This window comes from Coregonus clupeaformis, chromosome 15 (genome assembly GCF_020615455.1).
Source record: "Coregonus clupeaformis isolate EN_2021a chromosome 15, ASM2061545v1, whole genome shotgun sequence".
In the NCBI taxonomy this organism is placed as follows: Eukaryota; Metazoa; Chordata; class Actinopteri; order Salmoniformes; family Salmonidae; genus Coregonus; species Coregonus clupeaformis.
In genome coordinates, this window is record NC_059206.1 from 66133694 (window position 1) to 66152701 (window position 19008).

The 19008-nt window shown below is 42.1% G+C and overlaps 1 protein-coding gene across 42 annotated transcripts in view; it reads left to right on the forward strand.

Annotated features, from left to right (window-relative positions):
- LOC121573296 (MAP kinase-activating death domain protein-like) overlaps nucleotides 1-19008 on the forward strand; it is an 89097-nt gene that overhangs the window by 67935 nt on the left and 2154 nt on the right. For 25 of the 42 annotated variants that reach the window (XM_045225307.1, XM_045225295.1, XM_045225300.1 and 22 more), the window contains 11 exons: nucleotides 2751-2813; nucleotides 3365-3485; nucleotides 3596-3701; nucleotides 3855-3965; nucleotides 4889-4996; nucleotides 5230-5394; nucleotides 5548-5620; nucleotides 6309-6415; nucleotides 10136-10144; nucleotides 10746-10815; nucleotides 18849-18895. In XM_045225307.1, the coding sequence (XP_045081242.1) occupies nucleotides 2751-2813; nucleotides 3365-3485; nucleotides 3596-3701; nucleotides 3855-3965; nucleotides 4889-4996; nucleotides 5230-5394; nucleotides 5548-5620; nucleotides 6309-6415; nucleotides 10136-10144; nucleotides 10746-10815; nucleotides 18849-18895 (980 nt within the window). The remainder of the gene's footprint in view (nucleotides 1-2750; nucleotides 2814-3364; nucleotides 3486-3595; nucleotides 3702-3854; nucleotides 3966-4888; nucleotides 4997-5229; nucleotides 5395-5547; nucleotides 5621-6308; nucleotides 6416-10135; nucleotides 10145-10745; nucleotides 10816-18848; nucleotides 18896-19008) is intronic. The other 17 variants (XM_045225299.1, XM_045225302.1, XM_045225303.1 and 14 more) reach the window with 4 other exon arrangements.

Consider the following 19008-nt stretch of genomic DNA (forward strand, 5'->3'; position numbering starts at 1 on the left):
TACTCTGCATCTGACAAAGACACGACGGTTGGAACCAAAAATCTCAAGTTTGGACTCATCAGACCAAAGGACAGATTTCCATCGGTCTAATGTCCATTGCTCATGTTTCTTGGCCCAAGCAAGTCTCTTCTTCTTATTGGTGTCCTTTAGTAGTGGTTTCTTTGCAGCAATTTGACCATGAAGGCCTGATTCACGCAGTCTCCTCTGAACAGTTGATGTTGAGATGTCTGTTACTTGAACTCTGTGAAGCATTTATTTGGGCTGCAATTTCTGAGGCTGGTAACTCTAATGAACTTATCCTCTGCAGGGAGGTAACTCTGGGTATTCATTTCCTGTGGCGGTCCTCATGAGAGCAAGTTTCATGTTTTGCGACTTCACTTGAAGAAACTTTCGAAGTTCTTGAAATGTTCTACATTGACTGACCTTCATGTCTTAAAGTAATGATGGACTGGCATTTATCTTTGCTTATTTGAGCTGTTCTTGCCATAATATGGACTTGATCTTCTGTATACCTGCCCTACCTTGTCACAACACAACTGATTGGCTCAAACGCATTAAGGAAGGAAATTCCACAAATTAACTTTTAAGAAGGCACACCTGTTAATTGAAATGCATTCCAGGTGACTACCTCATTAAGCTGATTGAGAGAATGCCAAGAGTGTGCAAAGCTGTCATCAAGGCAAAGGGTGGCTACTTTGAAGAATCTCAAATATAAAATATATTTAGATTTGTTTAACACTTTTTTGGTTACTACATGATTCCATATGTGTTATTTCATAGTTTTGATGTCTTCACTATTATTCTACAATGTAGAAAATAGTAAAACTAAAGAAAAACCCTGGAATTAGTAGGTGTCCAGACTTTTGACAGGTACTGTGTATATATCTATATATACACTGCTCAAAAAAATAAAGGGAACACTTAAACACAATGTAACTCCAAGTCAATCACACTTCTGTGAAATCAAACTGTCCACTTAAGAAGCAACACTGATTGACAATAAATTTCACATGCTGTTGTGCAAATGGAATAGACAACAGGTGGAAATTATAGGCAAGTAGCAAGACACCCCCAATAAAGAAGTGGTTCTGCAGGTGGTGACCACAGACCACTTCTCAGTTCCTATGCTTCCTGGCTGATGTTTTGGTCACTTTTGAATGCTGGCGGTGCTTTCACTCTAGTGGTAGCATGAGACGGAGTCTACAACCCACACAAGTGGCTCAGATAGTGCAGCTCATCCAGGATGGCACATCAATGCGAGCTGTTGCAAGAAGGTTTGCTGTGTCTGTCAGCGTAGTGTCCAGTGCATGGAGGCGCTACCAGGAGACAGGCCAGTACATCAGGAGACGTGGAGGAGGCCATAGGAGGGCAACAACCCAGCAGCAGGACTGCTATCTCCGCCTTTGTGCAAGGAGGAGCAGGAGGAGCACTGCCAGAGCCCTGCAAAATGACCTCCAGCAGGCCACAAATGTGCATGTGTCTGCTCAAACGGTCAGAAACAGACTCCATGAGGGTGGTATGAGGGCCCGACGTCCACAGGTGGGAGTTGTGCTTACAGCCCAACACCGTGCAGGACGTTTGGCATTTGCCAGAGAACACCAAGATTGGCAAATTCGCCACTGGCGCCCTGTGCTCTTCACAGATGAAAGCATGTTCACACTGAGCACATGTGACAGATGTGACAGAGTCTGGAGACGCCGTGGAGAACGTTCTGCTGCCTGCAACATCCTCCAGCATGACCGGTTTGGCGTGGGTCAGTCATGGTGTGGGGTGGCATTTCTTTGGGGGGCCGCACAGCCCTCCATGTGCTCGCCAGAGGTAGCCTGACTGCCATTAGGTACCGAGATGAGATCCTCAGACCCCTTGTGAGACCATATGCTGGTGCGGTTGGCCCTGGGTTCCTCCTAATGCAAGACAATGCTAGACCTCATGTGGCTGGAGTGTGTCAGCAGTTCCTGCAAGAGGAAGGCATTGATGCTATGGACTGGGCCCGCCTGTTCCCCAGACCTGAATCCAATTGAGCACATCTGGGACATCATGTCTCGCTCCATCCACCAACACCACGTTGCACCACAGACTGTCCAGGAGTTGGCGGATGCTTTAGTCCAGGTCTGGGAGGAGATCCCTCAGGAGACCATCCGCTACCTCATCAGGAGCATGCCCAGGCGTTGTAGGGAGGTCATACAGGCACGTGGAGGCCACACACACTACTGAGCCTCATTTTGACTTGTTTTAAGGACATTACATCAAAGTTGGATCAGCCTGTAGTGTGGTTTTCCACTTTAATTTTGAGGGTGACTCCAAATCCAGACCTCCATGGGTTGATAAATTTGATTTCCATTGATAATTTTTGTGTGATTTTGTTGTCAGCACATTCAACTATGTAAAGAAAAAAGTATTTAATAAGATTATTTCATTCATTCAGATCTAGGATGTGTTGTTTAAGTGTTCCCTTCCCAGTGTATATATCTCTCTCATTCGTCAAACTCTTTCTCTAAAACTCTTTTTCACTATTTGACTAACTAACACTGCATGAACTGTAGTATAAAGCGTGAAGGTAGGTCTGAAGTGAGTGAGGTTGGGTCGATTTTATTTGTCCTTTCACGCTTCCTGTGGTCTCTCTCTCTCTCTCTCTCTCTCTCTCTCTCTCTGCTCTTGGCTTGCCATTAACCCACTCAGCTCTGAGCTTAACCCTCTTTGCTCTGCTGCTCCTCTTCCTCCCTGCTGCGTGTCCCGGGAACGCCATGCAGGGCGCGACAAGAGCTCCATGTGGGACCAGCTGGAGGATGCTGCCATGGAAACCTTCTCTCTGAGTAGGGCTGACCTCTTTCACCTTTTGACCTTCTATGTTTGTGCTTGGATGCAATGCAGACCTGGGCTCTGTTGCTCACTTGTGTATTGTCTGGTGCTTTTGATGTGCTGCTTTGATCTTTACCGCCACTGGATTTCCCATCTCACTGAGTGGTTTGTATTGTAAACAATGTAGCAACACTCCTATCTTCAAGTTAACAAGAGAACATGTATCTTGGTTCTTGGTTTACAAAATATGTTTCAACAATCATATGGTCAGGTGTGTGGGTGTGTTTGTGTGTGTTCGTATAGATGTGTGTTCGTTCGTTTGTGGGTGTTTGTGTGTGTGCAGTTATGTAAGGTTCTGTGGGATCATGTGTTTGTATGTTTATGCATAGTTACTGGTGAATGTGGGGTGACATGTAGTTGTCAGTGTGAAGGTGATTTTGACCTATTGAGGATTTTGAACACTAGTTTTGTGTTTTTGTGTGCCTTTGTGATTGTGGTCATGATGTGTTTGTGTAAGTGTGTGTCCTTTGGACACAGATAAGCAGTGTGTGTTGTATTTGTGTAGGTAAGGAGCGCTCTACACTGTGGGACCAGGTCCAGTTCTGGGAGGATGCTTACTTGGATGCTGTCATGTTGGAGAGGGAGGGGATGGGCATGGACCAGGGACCTCAGGAGATGATTGACAGGTACTGGTTGCCTATTAGAGTGGATCTGTATTTTGAAATGCCCATTGACAGCCATCCTTGTATAGCTGTGTTTCCTGTTTAGAGGCTGATGGTTACCACTGTTTACACAGATACCTGTCACTCGGGGACCACGACCGTAAGCGCCTGGAGGACGATGAGGACAGGCTGCTAGCTACTCTACTGCACAATATGATCGCCTACATGCTAATGGTTAAGGTGGGCCTATCACACATGCACACACACACACGCACGTTTCACTCCGTAACCCCTGTATGTCAACTGCAGCAACTACAAATGTTCAGATAAGTAGGCATTGCATATCTTCCAATGTCTCTTGCTAAGATTGTCTGTCTGTCTCTGTCTGTCCAGTTGAACAAGAATGACATCAGGAAGAAGGTGAGGCGTCTGATGGGGAAGTCCCACATCGGCCTCAGCCACAGCCAGGAGATCAACGAGTGTCTGGACAAACTGGCTAATTTGGTAAGAAAGAACCAAGGATTCTCTCTCTTCAATAAGGCGGTCAACTGTTCTACCAAGTGGCATAAAGAGGCAACGTTTTATGTGGTCCTTCGAGCCAGATCCTTTTATGCAACACATGTTTTTAGTGTGTGTGAGAATATCAGTGTTGCTGATACAGTATCTCTGTTTAACCATCTAGAGTCTAAGCCAGGGATGAAACATTTGATTTGGCATTACTGCTTTTAGCCCATAGAAAAGCACTGAATAACAGATTGATTCACTACATGGAACAACAATCCCCCCAAAAATCAAAATGAAGTTCTGTCCTATATCTGAGAGATATAAGAAAGATCTATTGTTTTTTTTTTTTTTTGTTTTTTTAACATGTATTTAACCCCTTATTTTAGGCACTAAACAGTCTCTATATATACTTCCATTGATTTTTTAAACTGGTACCGGGGACCTTCAGATGAGTGTTGTGAGGCTTGTGGGCATCCTAGAGCAAAACAACCGACATGTACGTGTTCGTGAGAGATTTCCACAGAGGGGTCATATTACTGTGTAGCCAAAACTGTTCGGAGGCTACAGACAGAAGTTGGCAGAAGAGGCTGTACCAACTTCGTAGAGCAAAACGGAGAACACCATCGTGTTCGTGAGAGTCTTCTTTCCCCAGAGGGGTCATAATAGTTTTATAGGCCAGACCGATTTTCGAGATGTGTCATGGTCTGACAAACACCGTTCTTCTAATTCTGCCACCTTTCACCACAGATGTGGAAGAGTGATCTCGTGGATGTGGTGGATTGAGACGCAGCCCATGCAAAAAAAAACTCTCTAGCTTAAACAGACGCATTTTGATGGGGATGTATTTATTATGTTAATTAGATTTCCATGGGGACGCAGAAATTGTAGGAGAAGGGTTAAAGTCTTGTTCACTTAAATTTCAGAATGGCCGCGAGCTGTCCATCAGACCTAGCGGAAGCCGTCACATCAAGAAGCAGACCTTCGTGGTGCATGCTGGGACAGATACCACAGGGGACATCTTCTTCATGGAGGTATGAGAAAGACACTTTCAGCATTCACTTTCCCGGACCTTCCTTGTACATAGGCCTTGTTCATATTTGTTTTATTGTGCCCCAGAGATGCATGAAGGCCTGACAATAGTATCTGAATAGATTACATTTGCTGATCATTGTCAAGAACTGTCAAAACTCTGCAATTTGTAGTTTCAGTAGATGTGGATGTCAAGTAATTGCATCTTTTGCCTCTGTCCATAAACCCCATTCAGGTGTGTGACGACTGCATAGTCCTGCGCAGCAACATCGGCACAGTGTATGAGCGCTGGTGGTACGAGAAGCTCATTAACATGACCTATTGCCCCAAGACCAAGGTGCTGTGTCTGTGGAGACGCAATGGCCAGGAGACCCAACTCAACAAGTTCTACACCAAGAAGGTGAGCCTCTATCGTCCACGCTTTGAGTACTGGAATGCGACTAGCAATTATGAACACCATGATATCCGTGTTGTGACTTTCGTGTCAGACTTTCTATAGCCACTTTTCGTATTCCATAGTCCATAATCTGAATTCAAATGTTTTGTTGTCTAGTGTCGCGAATTGTATTACTGTGTGAAGGACAGCATGGAAAGGGCTGCTGCACGACAGCAGAGCATTAAACCAGGTATGTGTGTGTGCACATTGGCTGGACTCTCTTTCTTTGAGGCAGCACCAATGTATTCTTGCCCTGCTTTTTTGAAAATGTATAGCCCTAGGGCAGTGGTATTCTGGGTCCTGACCCCTAGTGGGGGTGTGGAGGAATTGCAGGGGTGTTGGCAAAAAATAAAACAAATACAAATATAAAAAATTAAGAGTACAGATTATTGTATGGGACAATATACAAACGTTTTTGAGAAAGATAATTTGGAAAATAAATGTTATTGTGTAAATGTATTTATTGGTTTCTTTTCATTTTGATAAGATAAATGAAAATGTAATGAATTGAAGGTTATTTGTTCATGTGAAAATGGAAATGTACCGATTTTAAGGTTGCGTCGTCACATTTGGCAAGAAAAATGGGGTCCCCGATGAAGAAGTTTGAATATCACTGCCCTAGGGGCTAATAGCAGTTAGTAATAGTTCATAGTCTATGGAAAAGTATAACTTTTGGGTGTTGGAATAACTGAGTGAAGGTGAGCTCTAGACTACTGCTTTATTGTCCAATAAATTCTTTAACCATTTGAGTCAATCAGCTCAGTTGGCCAAGTAAAGACTTTCTATCTGTCATTACTAACACTTTTCGAAAGAGATGTACAGCGGAATGGATAGGAGAGGGATCCTTTGGTTTAAGTGATCTGCCCCTCTCTCCATAGGTCCAGAGCTGGGTGGAGAGTTCCCTGTGCAGGACATGAAGACAGGCGAGGGAGGACTGCTGCAAGTTACCCTGGAAGGCATCAACCTCAAATTCATGCACAGCCAGGTAGGAGGCCTGTATTACCATATACACACATATACATATACATATATATATACAGTGAGGGAAAAAAGTATTTGATCCCCTGCTGATTTTGTATGTTTGCCCACTGACAAAGAAATGATCAGTCTATAATTTTAATGGTAGGTTTATTTGAACAATGAGAGACAGAATAACAACAACAAAATCCAGAAAAACGCATGTCAAAAATGTTATAAATTGATTTGCATTTTAATGAGGGAAATAAGTATTTGACCCCCTCTCAATCAGAAAGATTTCTGGCTCCCAGGTGTCTTTTATACAGGTAATGAGCTGAGATTAGGAGCACACTCTTAAAGGGAGTGCTCCTAATCTCAGTTTGTTACCTGTATAAAAGACACCTGTCCACAGAAGCAACCAATCAATCAGATTCCAAACTCTTCACCATGGCCAAGACCAAAGAGCTCTCCAAGGATGTCAGGGACAAGATTGTAGACCTACACAAGGCTGGAATGGGCTACAAGACCATCGCCAAGCAGCTTGGTGAGAAGGTGACAACAGTTGGTGCGATTATTTGCAAATGGAAGAAACACAAAAACACTGTCAATCTCCCTCGGCCTGGGGCTCCATGCAAGATCTCACCTTGTGGAGTTGCAATGATCATGAGAACGGTGAGGAATCAGCCCAGAACTACACAGGAGGATCTTGTCAATGATCTCAAGGCAGCTGGGACCTTAGTCACCAAGAAAACAATTGGTAACCCACTACGTTGTGAAGGACTGAAATCCTGCAGCGCCCGCAAGGTCCCCCTGCTCAAGAAAGCACATATACAGGCCCGTCTGAAGTTTGCCAATGAACATCTGAATGATTCAGAGGATAACTGGGTGAAAGTGTTGTGGCCAGATGAGACCAAAATGGAGCTTTTTGGCATCAACTCAACTTGCTGTGTTTGGAGGAGGAGGAATGCTGCCTATGACCCCAAGAACACCATCCTCACCGTCAAACATGGAGTTGGAAACATTATGCTTTGGGGGTGTTTTTCTGCTAAGGGGACAGGACAACTTCACCGCTCCAAAGGGACGATGGACGGGGCCATGTACTGTCAAATCTTGGGTGAGAACCTCCTTCCCTCAGCCAGGGCATTGAAAATGGGTCATGGATGGGTATTCCAGCATGACAATGACCCAAAACACAAGGAGTGGCTCAAGAAGAAGCACATTAAGGTCCTGGAGTGGCCTAGCCAGTCTCCAGACCTTAATCCCATAGAAAATCTGTGGAGGGAGCTGAAGGTTCGAGTTGCCAAACGTCAGCCTCGAAACCTTAATGACTTGGAGAAGATCTGCAAAGAGGAGTGGAACAAAATCCCTCCTGAGATGTGTGTAAACCTGGTGGCCAACTACAAGAAACGTCTGACCTCTGTGATTGCCAGCAAGGGTTTTGCCACCAAGTACTAAGTCATGTTTTGCAGAGGGGTCAAATACTTATTTTCCTCATTAAAATGCAAATCAATTTATAAAATGTTTGACATGTGTTTTTCTGGATTTTTTGTTTTGTTATTCTGTCTCTCACTGTTCAAATAAACCTACCATTAAAATTATAGACTGATCATGTCTTTGTCAGTGGGCAAACGTACAAAATCAGCAGGGGATCAAATACTTTTTTCCCTCACTGTATATATACACACACACACGCAAAACCTCTTAACCTCGTTCCACCCACCTCAATTCTTCTTCTGTTTTCTTTCTCTCTCACACAACTGTGGCTGACTTCCTCTAAGGTCCCTTTAAAAAAAAGAGAATCGAAGGCATTTAGGGTTGTTTATCTTTGACATTGATAAATATTTTATAGCCTACTGAATTGAGTGCAAAAGCAGAGTACATTTTGAAGTTACTTCAGTCACTGTTTTGATCAGGACCCTAGAGGAAGAACACATTTTTGTGCTTTGTCTTTCTATGATTTAGAAGATGTTATGTTTTATTTGTGCAGTCACTAAGATGTGTGTTTCAAGATGAAAACACATATCCACTTAAATATTTCTGTTAATACTTAGCATTCTTAATTGTGTTGCCCAAACCTTGTCGTCTGTTTGTGTGTGTGTGGGGGAAGGTGAATGTTCTGTTTGTGTAAGAGAGATTTGTGCATCTGAGGTAAGACAGATTACCTTTTGCAAAGACTTTTCATTAATAATTGTCATTTTATTTTACAGTTCTTTAAATTTTTGTCCCCTTAAAATCCCTTGACCTGCATATTAAAGTTAGATGAAAAATACCTCTTCAAGTATTCACAACTTTTGGGGTTGGGGCAATTCCATTTCCTGAATCAACTTGAGTAAGAATATAATTGACCTCAGTCCTTACCACTGTCACAAGTAGATATTTTTGGACCCAAAGGAAATGCTTGGATCTGAAATAAAAATTATACAATTGCTCCGCCAATGATTGAGGGTCATAGGAGTGGCACTCATTTAATATAAGCAAAGTGAAGAAACACACTGGACATATCACACTGTAGGATTGGGGCAAAAACGCATTGAATCAACACAGCGGAATGCCTACTCATAAGGTAATACTAAATTGTAGTAGAATTGAAAACAATGTTTTTGACCACTACATTCTTTATGAAAGGTCCTAGCTCTTTGAACTGCTTTCTTGATTTCTATAGATCACACAGCGCACCTAGTTGAAAGGAATTAAGGCTAGACGTTGCAGTGGCCAATCGAGAGTGTATTTGATTGTGCCTTCTTTTTGATGCAATACCTCAACACATTGGTCTAATTTGAGCCACCTAACAGGTTAGAACACATTGCTATGGTTGAAGAACAGTTACATCATCATCATATAGAATTGAACAAGGGTACAAGAGTCATAAGGTTGTAAAACCCTTTCCCTACTACAGACACTTAGCCTAACTTACCTTTTAGGAACAACACATACGTTTGTACAATAATGGTCATAGCTCTCATTGAGATGCTGCTTGGCAAATTCAAACCACCTAGTTTTCCACTGTCAGCTCTACAGGAGCGTATGCACCAGTAGTAGATGTCATATTCATAGACTTCATTCATGCAATAAAAATAAAAAACACTTAACTGTCTTGTTGTAAATAACTTTTTCATATAATAGTTAATGCCAACCCATTACATTTTGCCAGTGCAGGCCCACCCATGCTTCCAGTGTCAGACATGGGTCACCGTAGGGTTAAATACGTGGGCATGTTAGATGTTAGAGTGGTGAGGTTGTTATAGGTGGCAGCCTGTTTTGTTGGGGAGGCGATGTGGCGGACTGCCCTCTTGTACCTGTACTACTGAGCTGTTGGTGCCAGCCCTCGTTGCAGGAGGAAGGGGCATGGAGGGCATTGGGGGCGGGAGTGGGTTCCCAGCGGTCAAAACTGGTTGACATTATGTAATTACAACCATACTCTTGGTAAACTGGTAGTAATTATGTCATTTTCTGGGTTAGGCCCAGGATCAAACCAAAACAAGTCCAGCTGTTAAAAGTATAGACTAGACCAACTTTCAGTAGTTATTTTTCCACCTTTCGTAGTTTAGTTTAGCACTTCCAGTAGAATTTTCTGTGATGGGTATATTGTATTGGCATTGATAGCTGTTAATACGTCAAGTCCGGTCCATTAGGTTGATCGTTTTAGGGGGATAGTGCAGCGCCCTCTTTGAGCGCCGTCCAGTGTTTGTGCTGTTCTGTCCGATAATAATCCAAACCGTTTCTCTTCCATGCTCTCTCCACCTGCAAGGAGCGGAAGGTATACAACCTCTGCTGTGTTTGCTTGTTAGCGATTATGACATTTTTTGGTTGGGTTCTTTTTCCTCAATTCTATTAGCTGTGTGTGGCAAACTTTATTTTATGTGTCCTCATCTCTGTTTTCATATGGAATTTCCATGTATGCTAAGCATTACATGGGCCACAGTGCATTTGCATTAGTAGGGAAAACAGAAATTAATTAGCAGTCACCATTGCTTCACTGTTGACAACAAATGGCCACAATAGCTTTGCTGATGCACACTAGTTAAGCCACTATAGTGCGAACAAATTGCCATATTATAGTTTCATTCAGCAAGTAATCATTAATAGCACTCACTTCATCATAGACCTTTCCACAATGCAGTTCTACTCACCAAACCCCAGCCCATGTAAGCATTCAAACATGGAAACTTCTGTTTTTCTTCATATTTATTTTTGGTAGCGTTTAAAAGCTTGCATACCATCTTCTGTATATTTCCCTTTTAGTATTGACTAGATGAGAATTTAATGTTGTTCATTTTCTATCTGAAATGTTTAATTTCAGCCTGTCATTGAGTTGCTAATGTTCTGTCTTGTTGTTTTTGTTTGTTTTTTTGTTTTAGGTTTTCATAGAGCTGAATCACATTAAAAAGTGCAATACTGTGAAGGGAGTCTTTGTCCTGGAGGAATTTGGTAATTACCCCATCTATTGATTCTAGGTCTGTACTCGACACGGCAGTAACTCAGCTTCACGACAAACGCAACGCTGACACACAGAAATAGCAACTGTAACGACTTGGGGTTCAGTGGATTCACAACAGCTCTTGCTTACCTCGGGGCAAATATAGTCAGTGCTAGAGTTAGCTAGTTTCATTTGGCAATTGAGAAGTCCAGCCCTCACAAATATGAATGTTTGTTTAATTTCATATTTATTGCTGATTTATAAAATAAGACAAAACAGTCCTATTTGTGAGATTTCTGTCTTTATTTGCTGTCATTTCATTTTGTCCAAAAGTGTTTTTAGTTTTTAACCATGTGGTCTTAGGAGTCAGATCTGCCGTGTTATGATAGAAGACTTGATGCACAGCTTGTTTCTGTTTCAGACTTTCGTAAGGATCAAATGTTGGAAATTAGAGCTTTAGAGTAGGAAATTGTTTTAGGGTTCACTCGACCAAATAAGATGGTATGTGCATGAGAGGGAAATTCATCAAAGCCCAGAGCAGAGGGAAGCGCAGCCACAGATCTTATTTTAACTGTTTTCAACGCTCATTAAGAATAAAGGACACATACGTTGATTATGTTCTCAGCTCTCAGTTGAAGCTGAATTATCTTGAAAAATTGTTTCAATTTAGATTCCTAGAGGGGACTTCATCTACTTGCTCGATCCTCAGGATAGAAGGATGCTAACTTGTTGGAAATGGCCACATCTGGGTTGTGTTGAGTAGGCACGTTCAGGTAGTATCTCAGCCATTTCAAAACGTTTTCGCTCAATGGTGCCTACTAAATGCGATTAGTGATTCCTTTCCTGAGACCAGAGCTAGTATTTAGATATTTAGAGCATTTCCTTCAAGATGTGTACAGTAGATGGTTTATCATGGCTTAATATACGGCCATATTTGAAACAGATAACCAGTGACTAATGAGATTGTTAGGAGAGGCCTAGATCTGTGAGGGGATAGCCCCCATCTATATCAGCGCTGGACTGGGTTACTGCCGTGTCTCTGTGCTGCTTTTGTAATACGTTACCCTCATCCTTGCCGCTATGAAAACCTTCATTCTCCAGCAGGTAAAGTGCTGTCACCTTTCTCTTCTCCTTTCCTCACTTAAGAGCATTCCTCCTCTCCGTTCCCACCTTCTCTCATGCCCCTCATTCTTTATGCAGAATCCCCCTCGTTCCTTTCTTGTACCCTTGGCTGAGTTTCTGCCTGTCCTGACCGTTTATGAAACTGAAACTTTCTGCTCCTCTCCATCACTTCAAAAAAGCAAACCCCTCTAGCGTTGTTTTTGCTTTGGGGTTTTGAGACCAAGAAACGTGGCTACTTGACTTGACAATGTGGGGAGCAGAGGGTTTTGAACTGCCCCCATCCCCTCCCCCTTCTTTCCGACCCCTACCTATCTCTGTCCCCTCTTTTGTAGGTTCACAGTTACTAATGAAAAGTCTGTCCTCCGACACTGGCTTTGAACTTGGTCTAGGGAGTTAGGCCTCATTAAAAGGACACTTAGGGATTTTGGCAATCTACTTCCCCAGAGTCAGATTAATTTGTGGATACCATGTTTATGTCTCTGTGTCCAGTATGAAGGAAGTTAGAGGTAGTTTCGTGAGCCCATACATTTCCAGTCATTGCTCCAACGCTAGTTAGCAGTTCTTCATTCAAATTGCACGCAGAGACATAAAAATGGTATCCATGGGGGAGTAGATAAAGGGCCTCAATGCCAAAACCCCGAAGTATCCCTTTAACAGCTTATGTATTTGTGATGTCTTTAAGCGTTCAGTTTCTTGGTTAACACACTTTGTTTTTTCCCTATAATGTCCTGCTTCGTTTCTTTCCCATTCTCCACATTGTTTTACATTGTAATTGTTGTTGCTGTACACATTTGCTCGCACTGTGTGACTCATGCACAGTCTCAGATTTTTTGTATTTTCAAGCCATTCGTGTGAGTGCTTTCCTTTTCCGTGGGCCACGGCTACAAACAGTTGAATCTATTCACAAAAACAAATCTAGGAACAGTAAGTAATGGGGGCAGGAAAAAGCACTTTTTAGGAAACAACAGAACTATGTATTTTTTATCAGGTGAGAAACTGAGCCAGCTCATACAGGTATACTGTTTAACATGTACCACAAGGATAAAGCTGGCGGCAAGCTAGAAGCGAGGTCGAAGTTTGGGTGGTTCTCGCAAAATAAACGAACTAGCCAGCTGTTTGTCAGAGCTGTTCGCAGTTGGCCGCTCGCTGTGGACTGGGCAGATGTAATTCTTTAACTTTGCGAACTCATCTCTGGTGAACTATGCAGACAGTCATCAAGATGGTAGTCCGGTATGCAGACATGGTGGAAACAACCAAACTGTCCCCGATTTATATTCGCATGAGCAGTTTTCCATAGTTAGCTTGAAAGATGATAGCTAGCTAACTAACTTAGCTGTGGATGTTTGCCAGTCAGCATAGCTTGTAGAATACTATGCATAATGCGCTGGGAGTGCGACCCTAGCCATGTGTCTTCGGTCAAAAAGACGATGCAAGCCCGTTGATTCACTGAACACTTTAATTCCACAGTAACCAGAATAATGGTGAATATGTAGTACTAAAGATGTGTGTGTGGTTTCTACTAGAGAAAGGGAATGATAATACAATATTAGTAATATATAAGGATTCACTAGATAAAATATTATGACATAGGTATACAATAGTAAATAAGCAGGGGAAATATGCATAAACATACAGAAAATAATATGCATAAATAGTAATAAGGAATGTATACATAAACATAATGGCAAGAATACCTAAGAATATGCATACATAATACGTGGCTGGGATATATACCTAATAACATGTAAACAATATGCATATATTGGTTGCAATAATAAACTGTGCCACTTGGCTGCAGGCGAGCCCTGTAAATTTTTTAAATATACAGTGAGGGAAAAAAGTATTTGATCCCCTGCTGATTTTGTACGTTTGCCCATTGACAAAGACATGATCAGTCTATAATTTTAATGGTAGGTTTATATGAACAGTGAGAGACAGAATAACAACAAAAAAATCTAGAAAAACGCATGTCAAAAATGTTATACATTGATTAGCATTTTAATGAGGGAAATAAGTATTTGACCCCTCTGCAAAACATGACTTAGTACTTGGTGGCAAAACCCTTGTTGGCAATCACAGAGGTCAGACGTTTCTTGTAGTTGGCCACCAGGTTTGCACACATCTCAGGAGGGATTTTGTCCCACTCCTCTTTGCAGATCTTCTCCAAGTCATTAAGGTTTCGAGCCTGACATTTGGCAACTCTAACCTTCAGCTCCCTCCACAGATTTTCAATGGGATTAAGGTCTGGAGACTGGCTAGGCCACTCCAGGACCTTAATGTGCTTCTTCTTGAGCCACTCCTTTGTTGCCTTGCCCCGTCCATCGTCCCTTTGATGCGGTGAAGTTGTCCTGTCTCCAAAGCATAATGTTTCCACCTCCATGTTTGACGGTGGGTATGGTGTTGTTGGGGTCATAGGCAGCATTCCTCCTCCTCCAAACACAGCAAGTTGAGTTGATGCCAAAGAGCTCGATTCTGGTCTCATCTGACCACAACACTTTCACCCAGTACTCCTCTGAATCATTCAGATGTTCATTGGCATACTTCAGACGGGCCTGTATATGTGCTTTCTTGAGCAGGGGGACCTTGCGGGCGCTGCAGGATTTCAGTCCTTCACGGCGTAGTGTGTTACCAATTGTTTTCTTGGTGACTATGGTCCCAGCTGCCTTGAGATCATTGACAAGATCCTCCCGTGTAGTTCTGGGCTGATTCCTCACCGTTCTCATGATCATTGCAACTCCACGAGGTGAGATCTTGCATGGAGCCCCAGGCCGAGGGAGAGTGACAGTTATTTTGTGTTTCTTCCATTTGCGAATAATCGCACCAACTACTGTCACCTTCTCACCAAGCTGCTTGGCGATGGTCTTGTAGCCCATTCCAGCCTTGTGTAGGTCTACAATCTTGTCCCTGACATCCTTGGAGAGCTCTTTGGTCTTGGCCATGGTGGAGAGTTTGGAATCTGATTGATTGATTGCTTCTGTGGACAGGTGTCTTTTATACAGGTAACAAGCTGAGATTAGGAGCACTCCCTTTAAGAGTGTGCTCCTAATCTCAGCTCGTTACCTGTATAAAAGACACCTGGGAGCCAGAAATCTTTCTGATTGAGAGGGAGTCAAATACTTATTTCCCTCATTAAAATGAAATCAATTTATAACATTTTTGACATGCGTTTTTCTGGATTTTTTTGTTGTTATTCTGTCTCTCACTGTTCAAATAAACCTACCATTAAAATTATAGACTGATCATTTCTTTGTCAGTGGGCAAACGTACAAAATCAGCAGGGGATCAAATACTTTTTCCCCTCACTGTATCTAGTTTATTGTTTGGTAGTTTATTCCAATACATTTCAGAATTCCCAAAAATATGTTTTATGAATCTAGCTACGTTTTATAGGCTCCTCACTACGAGACTAAGCCAATTTTCTAAAGCTAAAATCAATGTCTATATATTTTTTTAGCAAGCTAGCTTCATATTTTTTTCTGACATGCCGAAAATGCAGCCTTATTAATTAAATGTAAAACTTTGTGGCCACCAGAGTTTGACGTGACTACAGTTTGCATTGAATTGTGGGTCATATCAACCCTGCAAGTGACCAAAGTTCTTCACTCGCTCTGTCGAGCTAAAACGAGGGCCGAGGGGGCAACGTTTGTAAATTGGACCTCCACTTAAGATGGCATTCAAACTGCATCCGGTTTCAACTGAGATTCCCCCGAGGGAAAGTTGCTAGACCAAGGGCGGAGGGGGTAAAAATAACGTGTTTGGACTGCAGCCTAGTGGGTGCCGTATTTCCCCATAGAGAATAACAGGCATAAATGGCGAACTGCCTAAATGGCCTACAGTTACATACAACACTGTAGAATAGGAATGTAAAGGCCATATAACATGCAGGGTGTAAGCATACATGGTAACAAAAGGGATAGAAGTAAAAAAAAAAAAAGGGATAGAAGTAAGATTATATGGAATATAAACCTGTACATGGCTGTAATGGATATTACAAAATACTGTTCTGACCACGGCTTACCGCAACAGTGAATAGACCAGTCAGAGGAACAATAATGGAAGCCTACATAATATGCAGCTAAACAAGGAACGTGAACTATATGTTGTAACCCAATACTGATATATTAATTTGTAATATACTATATATAAGGCTACATTAACTGGGAACTAGCATAGGCTAACCGGGATAAGTTAGCAAGGCAAGATAGCAATGACGCAGTAGAAAGTTACAGGAGCTATAACTTGGTTTATCTGTGGCGATATACAACAGGCATAGCAAAAATATTGTAATCAGATTAGATACTTTAGATGATTACTTCTTGGATTACTTGTAAGGATTATTATTTTTATTTTTGAATAATGACACCACTTTCTGTTTTCTCAATTCAATTCAGCATTGGAAAAAAGACACGTTTAAGTTTCTTCCACCGGAGTGAGTCTGACCACAAATCAGAGACCACTATGATGATGCACCAAATGTGTTTGGATACTTTTTGTCTTCTACTCAGTAGCGGTGCATGGGTAAAATCACTTGGGAAGCCAAGCCAGAAAAAAAAGCCATATTACAACCTTTGTGTAACTGTAAGTCGTTCTGGATAAGAGCGTCTGCTAAATGACTAAAATGTAAATAATTGCATTGTTTGCTCTATAACCTGTTAGGCCTATATATCACGGTTGCAAGGCAAATGAACTAAGGCCGAGAAAATAAAAAGACAGTGGCAGAATAAATTCAACCAGGGGTGCAACTTTCACTGGGGGGTTGGGGGGGGTGTAATTCTGACATTGCATTTTTGCATACAAAACAGGGCAACGGTGTGCTTTAGGACCATGCGGACGCCTCCGAGCAGTCGGGTAGGCTGTTTGGAGTGTTTATCCGACTGGATTAAAAAAAGTGTCCCCCCTACTTCTAAAACCAAAGTTGCGCCCCTGAATTCAACCACACCTTTGTTTCATCACAAAACCAGAGAGCAACCTCTGTCAGTTGAAGTCCACAAAGCATATTGCATGTAACAAACCGTTACATGACCTACAGCATGGTCAAGCAAGTTAATGTTTATGACATTTTCGGACTACTAAACAACTATTGATTTTGAACCACAGAGAGTTACCGCAAGTCGCAAAGAAAACAGGAGCTGCCTCCACAATTCCAGCACCATTTCAACTTCAACATCATCAAATCATCTATGCTTAGTCTAATACAGTGACAACTAAAAGATACCAAAAACAATTTAGTCCAATCAACGTAAGCTAAATATGATGTGGCTGTCCATGGTTCTGGTGTGTGTGTGCATGCAGAAAAAAAACATGTTGACTCACCCTACTACAAGCATTTCGCTACACCCGCAATAACATCTGCTAAATATGTTTGTGACCAATTAAGATTTGATTTGACTTGTAAAATAACGGCAATGCCATCCTCTTCTCTTTCATGTTGACGAAACGGTATATGACTGTCATACAATATACGCTTTAATTTTTTTGTTGTCCTAGGCTACCTGGCTAAAATGCTTGCTCGCTAGCCTAACTTCCTTTCGTGGGCAACATTAGCTAGTTAACATTATCCTTCTACATGTAGCTACATAGTTATTGAACTTCCATCCTCTCAGTCCAGGGGCACAATGTATGAATTTAGGGTTGGATCAGAATCGCTGTTATAATCATTGGCCAGTACAGAGAATTAAGTAAAACCCATAAGTCCAAATCCCTATCTCCATCCATGACAAGGAAAGGGCAAATTTTAGGTAGCTAGCTAACCACCGGAGGACAACAACACGAGATGCAACAATTCAAGTCGTTTCTGTCAATTACTTATTTTTCTTGAAGCGATGTGAAAGGAGTGAAGCCAAATACAAACTGGCTTTCTTGACAGTTTTTTTTTGTGTGCAAGGACCATTCACAGTTGAGCTCACTCAGTTCAGCTCAATGCTGATTGGCTATTATTTTATGCTTTTTTTTTATCATGGGAGGCCAAATGCTCACTTGCCTTCCTTTCATTCAATGCTATGGTTGGCAACAATGTCATACTCTTTAAGACCGACAGCATCAGATAGATGGCCTACACATACAGAGACAGAGGGGAGCTGTGTTGCTCTCTCGGATGCTTTCTCCATGAGATGCATTCAGCCTCTTGTGAATTGAAGGGAAATTATGAAAACACAAAGAGACTAAATATATCAATTTTTGGGGAAGTCTGGCTTCCCTTGGCATCCATGAATACACACCACTGCTTCTAATGCCTCATAAGGGGTAAGTAATCCAAAAGTAACTGAGTTTGGGTAATCCAAAAGTTTTTACAATTTTGGACAGGTAGTAACTAACGGATTACATTGAGAAAGTAACCTACCCAACCCTGCTCGTGACTGAGGGAGAAGGGGATTCTTCAGCTAGCTTATTAGCTGGCTAGCAACCTACAGTAGCTTTCTTAGCGCATTACTTAACTTCGCTTCGCAAAGACTATAATTCGAGAGGGTTTACGAAGAACGTATTTTATGTCTGCAAGAACCACCCAAAGTTGCACTTAGATTCTACTGTCCCTCCCCCTTAAATATCAAATATATTTGCTAGACCTAGCAGTGGCAGAAATGTAATGTTGAAAATGCCACAATTTCTTCAGATAGTATATGAGAGTATCCACCATCTTAGACTTCAGGTTTTCATCATGCCCAAGTAAAGCATGTCAGTGTTTTGATTCATATGCCCAAAGCAAATCAGGTAGCATCATTTTCGAGACAAGTGTGAGCTCTGAACCAGGTCAGTACTTGTGTGGACTCTCTCAGCCCACAGCCTCTTTTGTGCACCCTCTCATAGTCTGAAAACTCTGATCACATGCTACACCCCTTGCAACCCCCAACTCTCACACTCTTTCTTAAAGGGGGGTTTCAACCTCTTGAATCCTTTGTTTTGTCTCTTGCACCTGCACTTGTAGTTCCTGAAACTAAAGAAGTGGTGATCCACAAGTACAAGACACCCATGGTGAGTTGAACTCTTCCGCTCTTGTAGTGAACGCCATGCTCTTGGCATTCAATAGCCACCAGATCTGTTTTAACAGTGCTGCATTGCATATATATCCTGACACGATTTTGAAG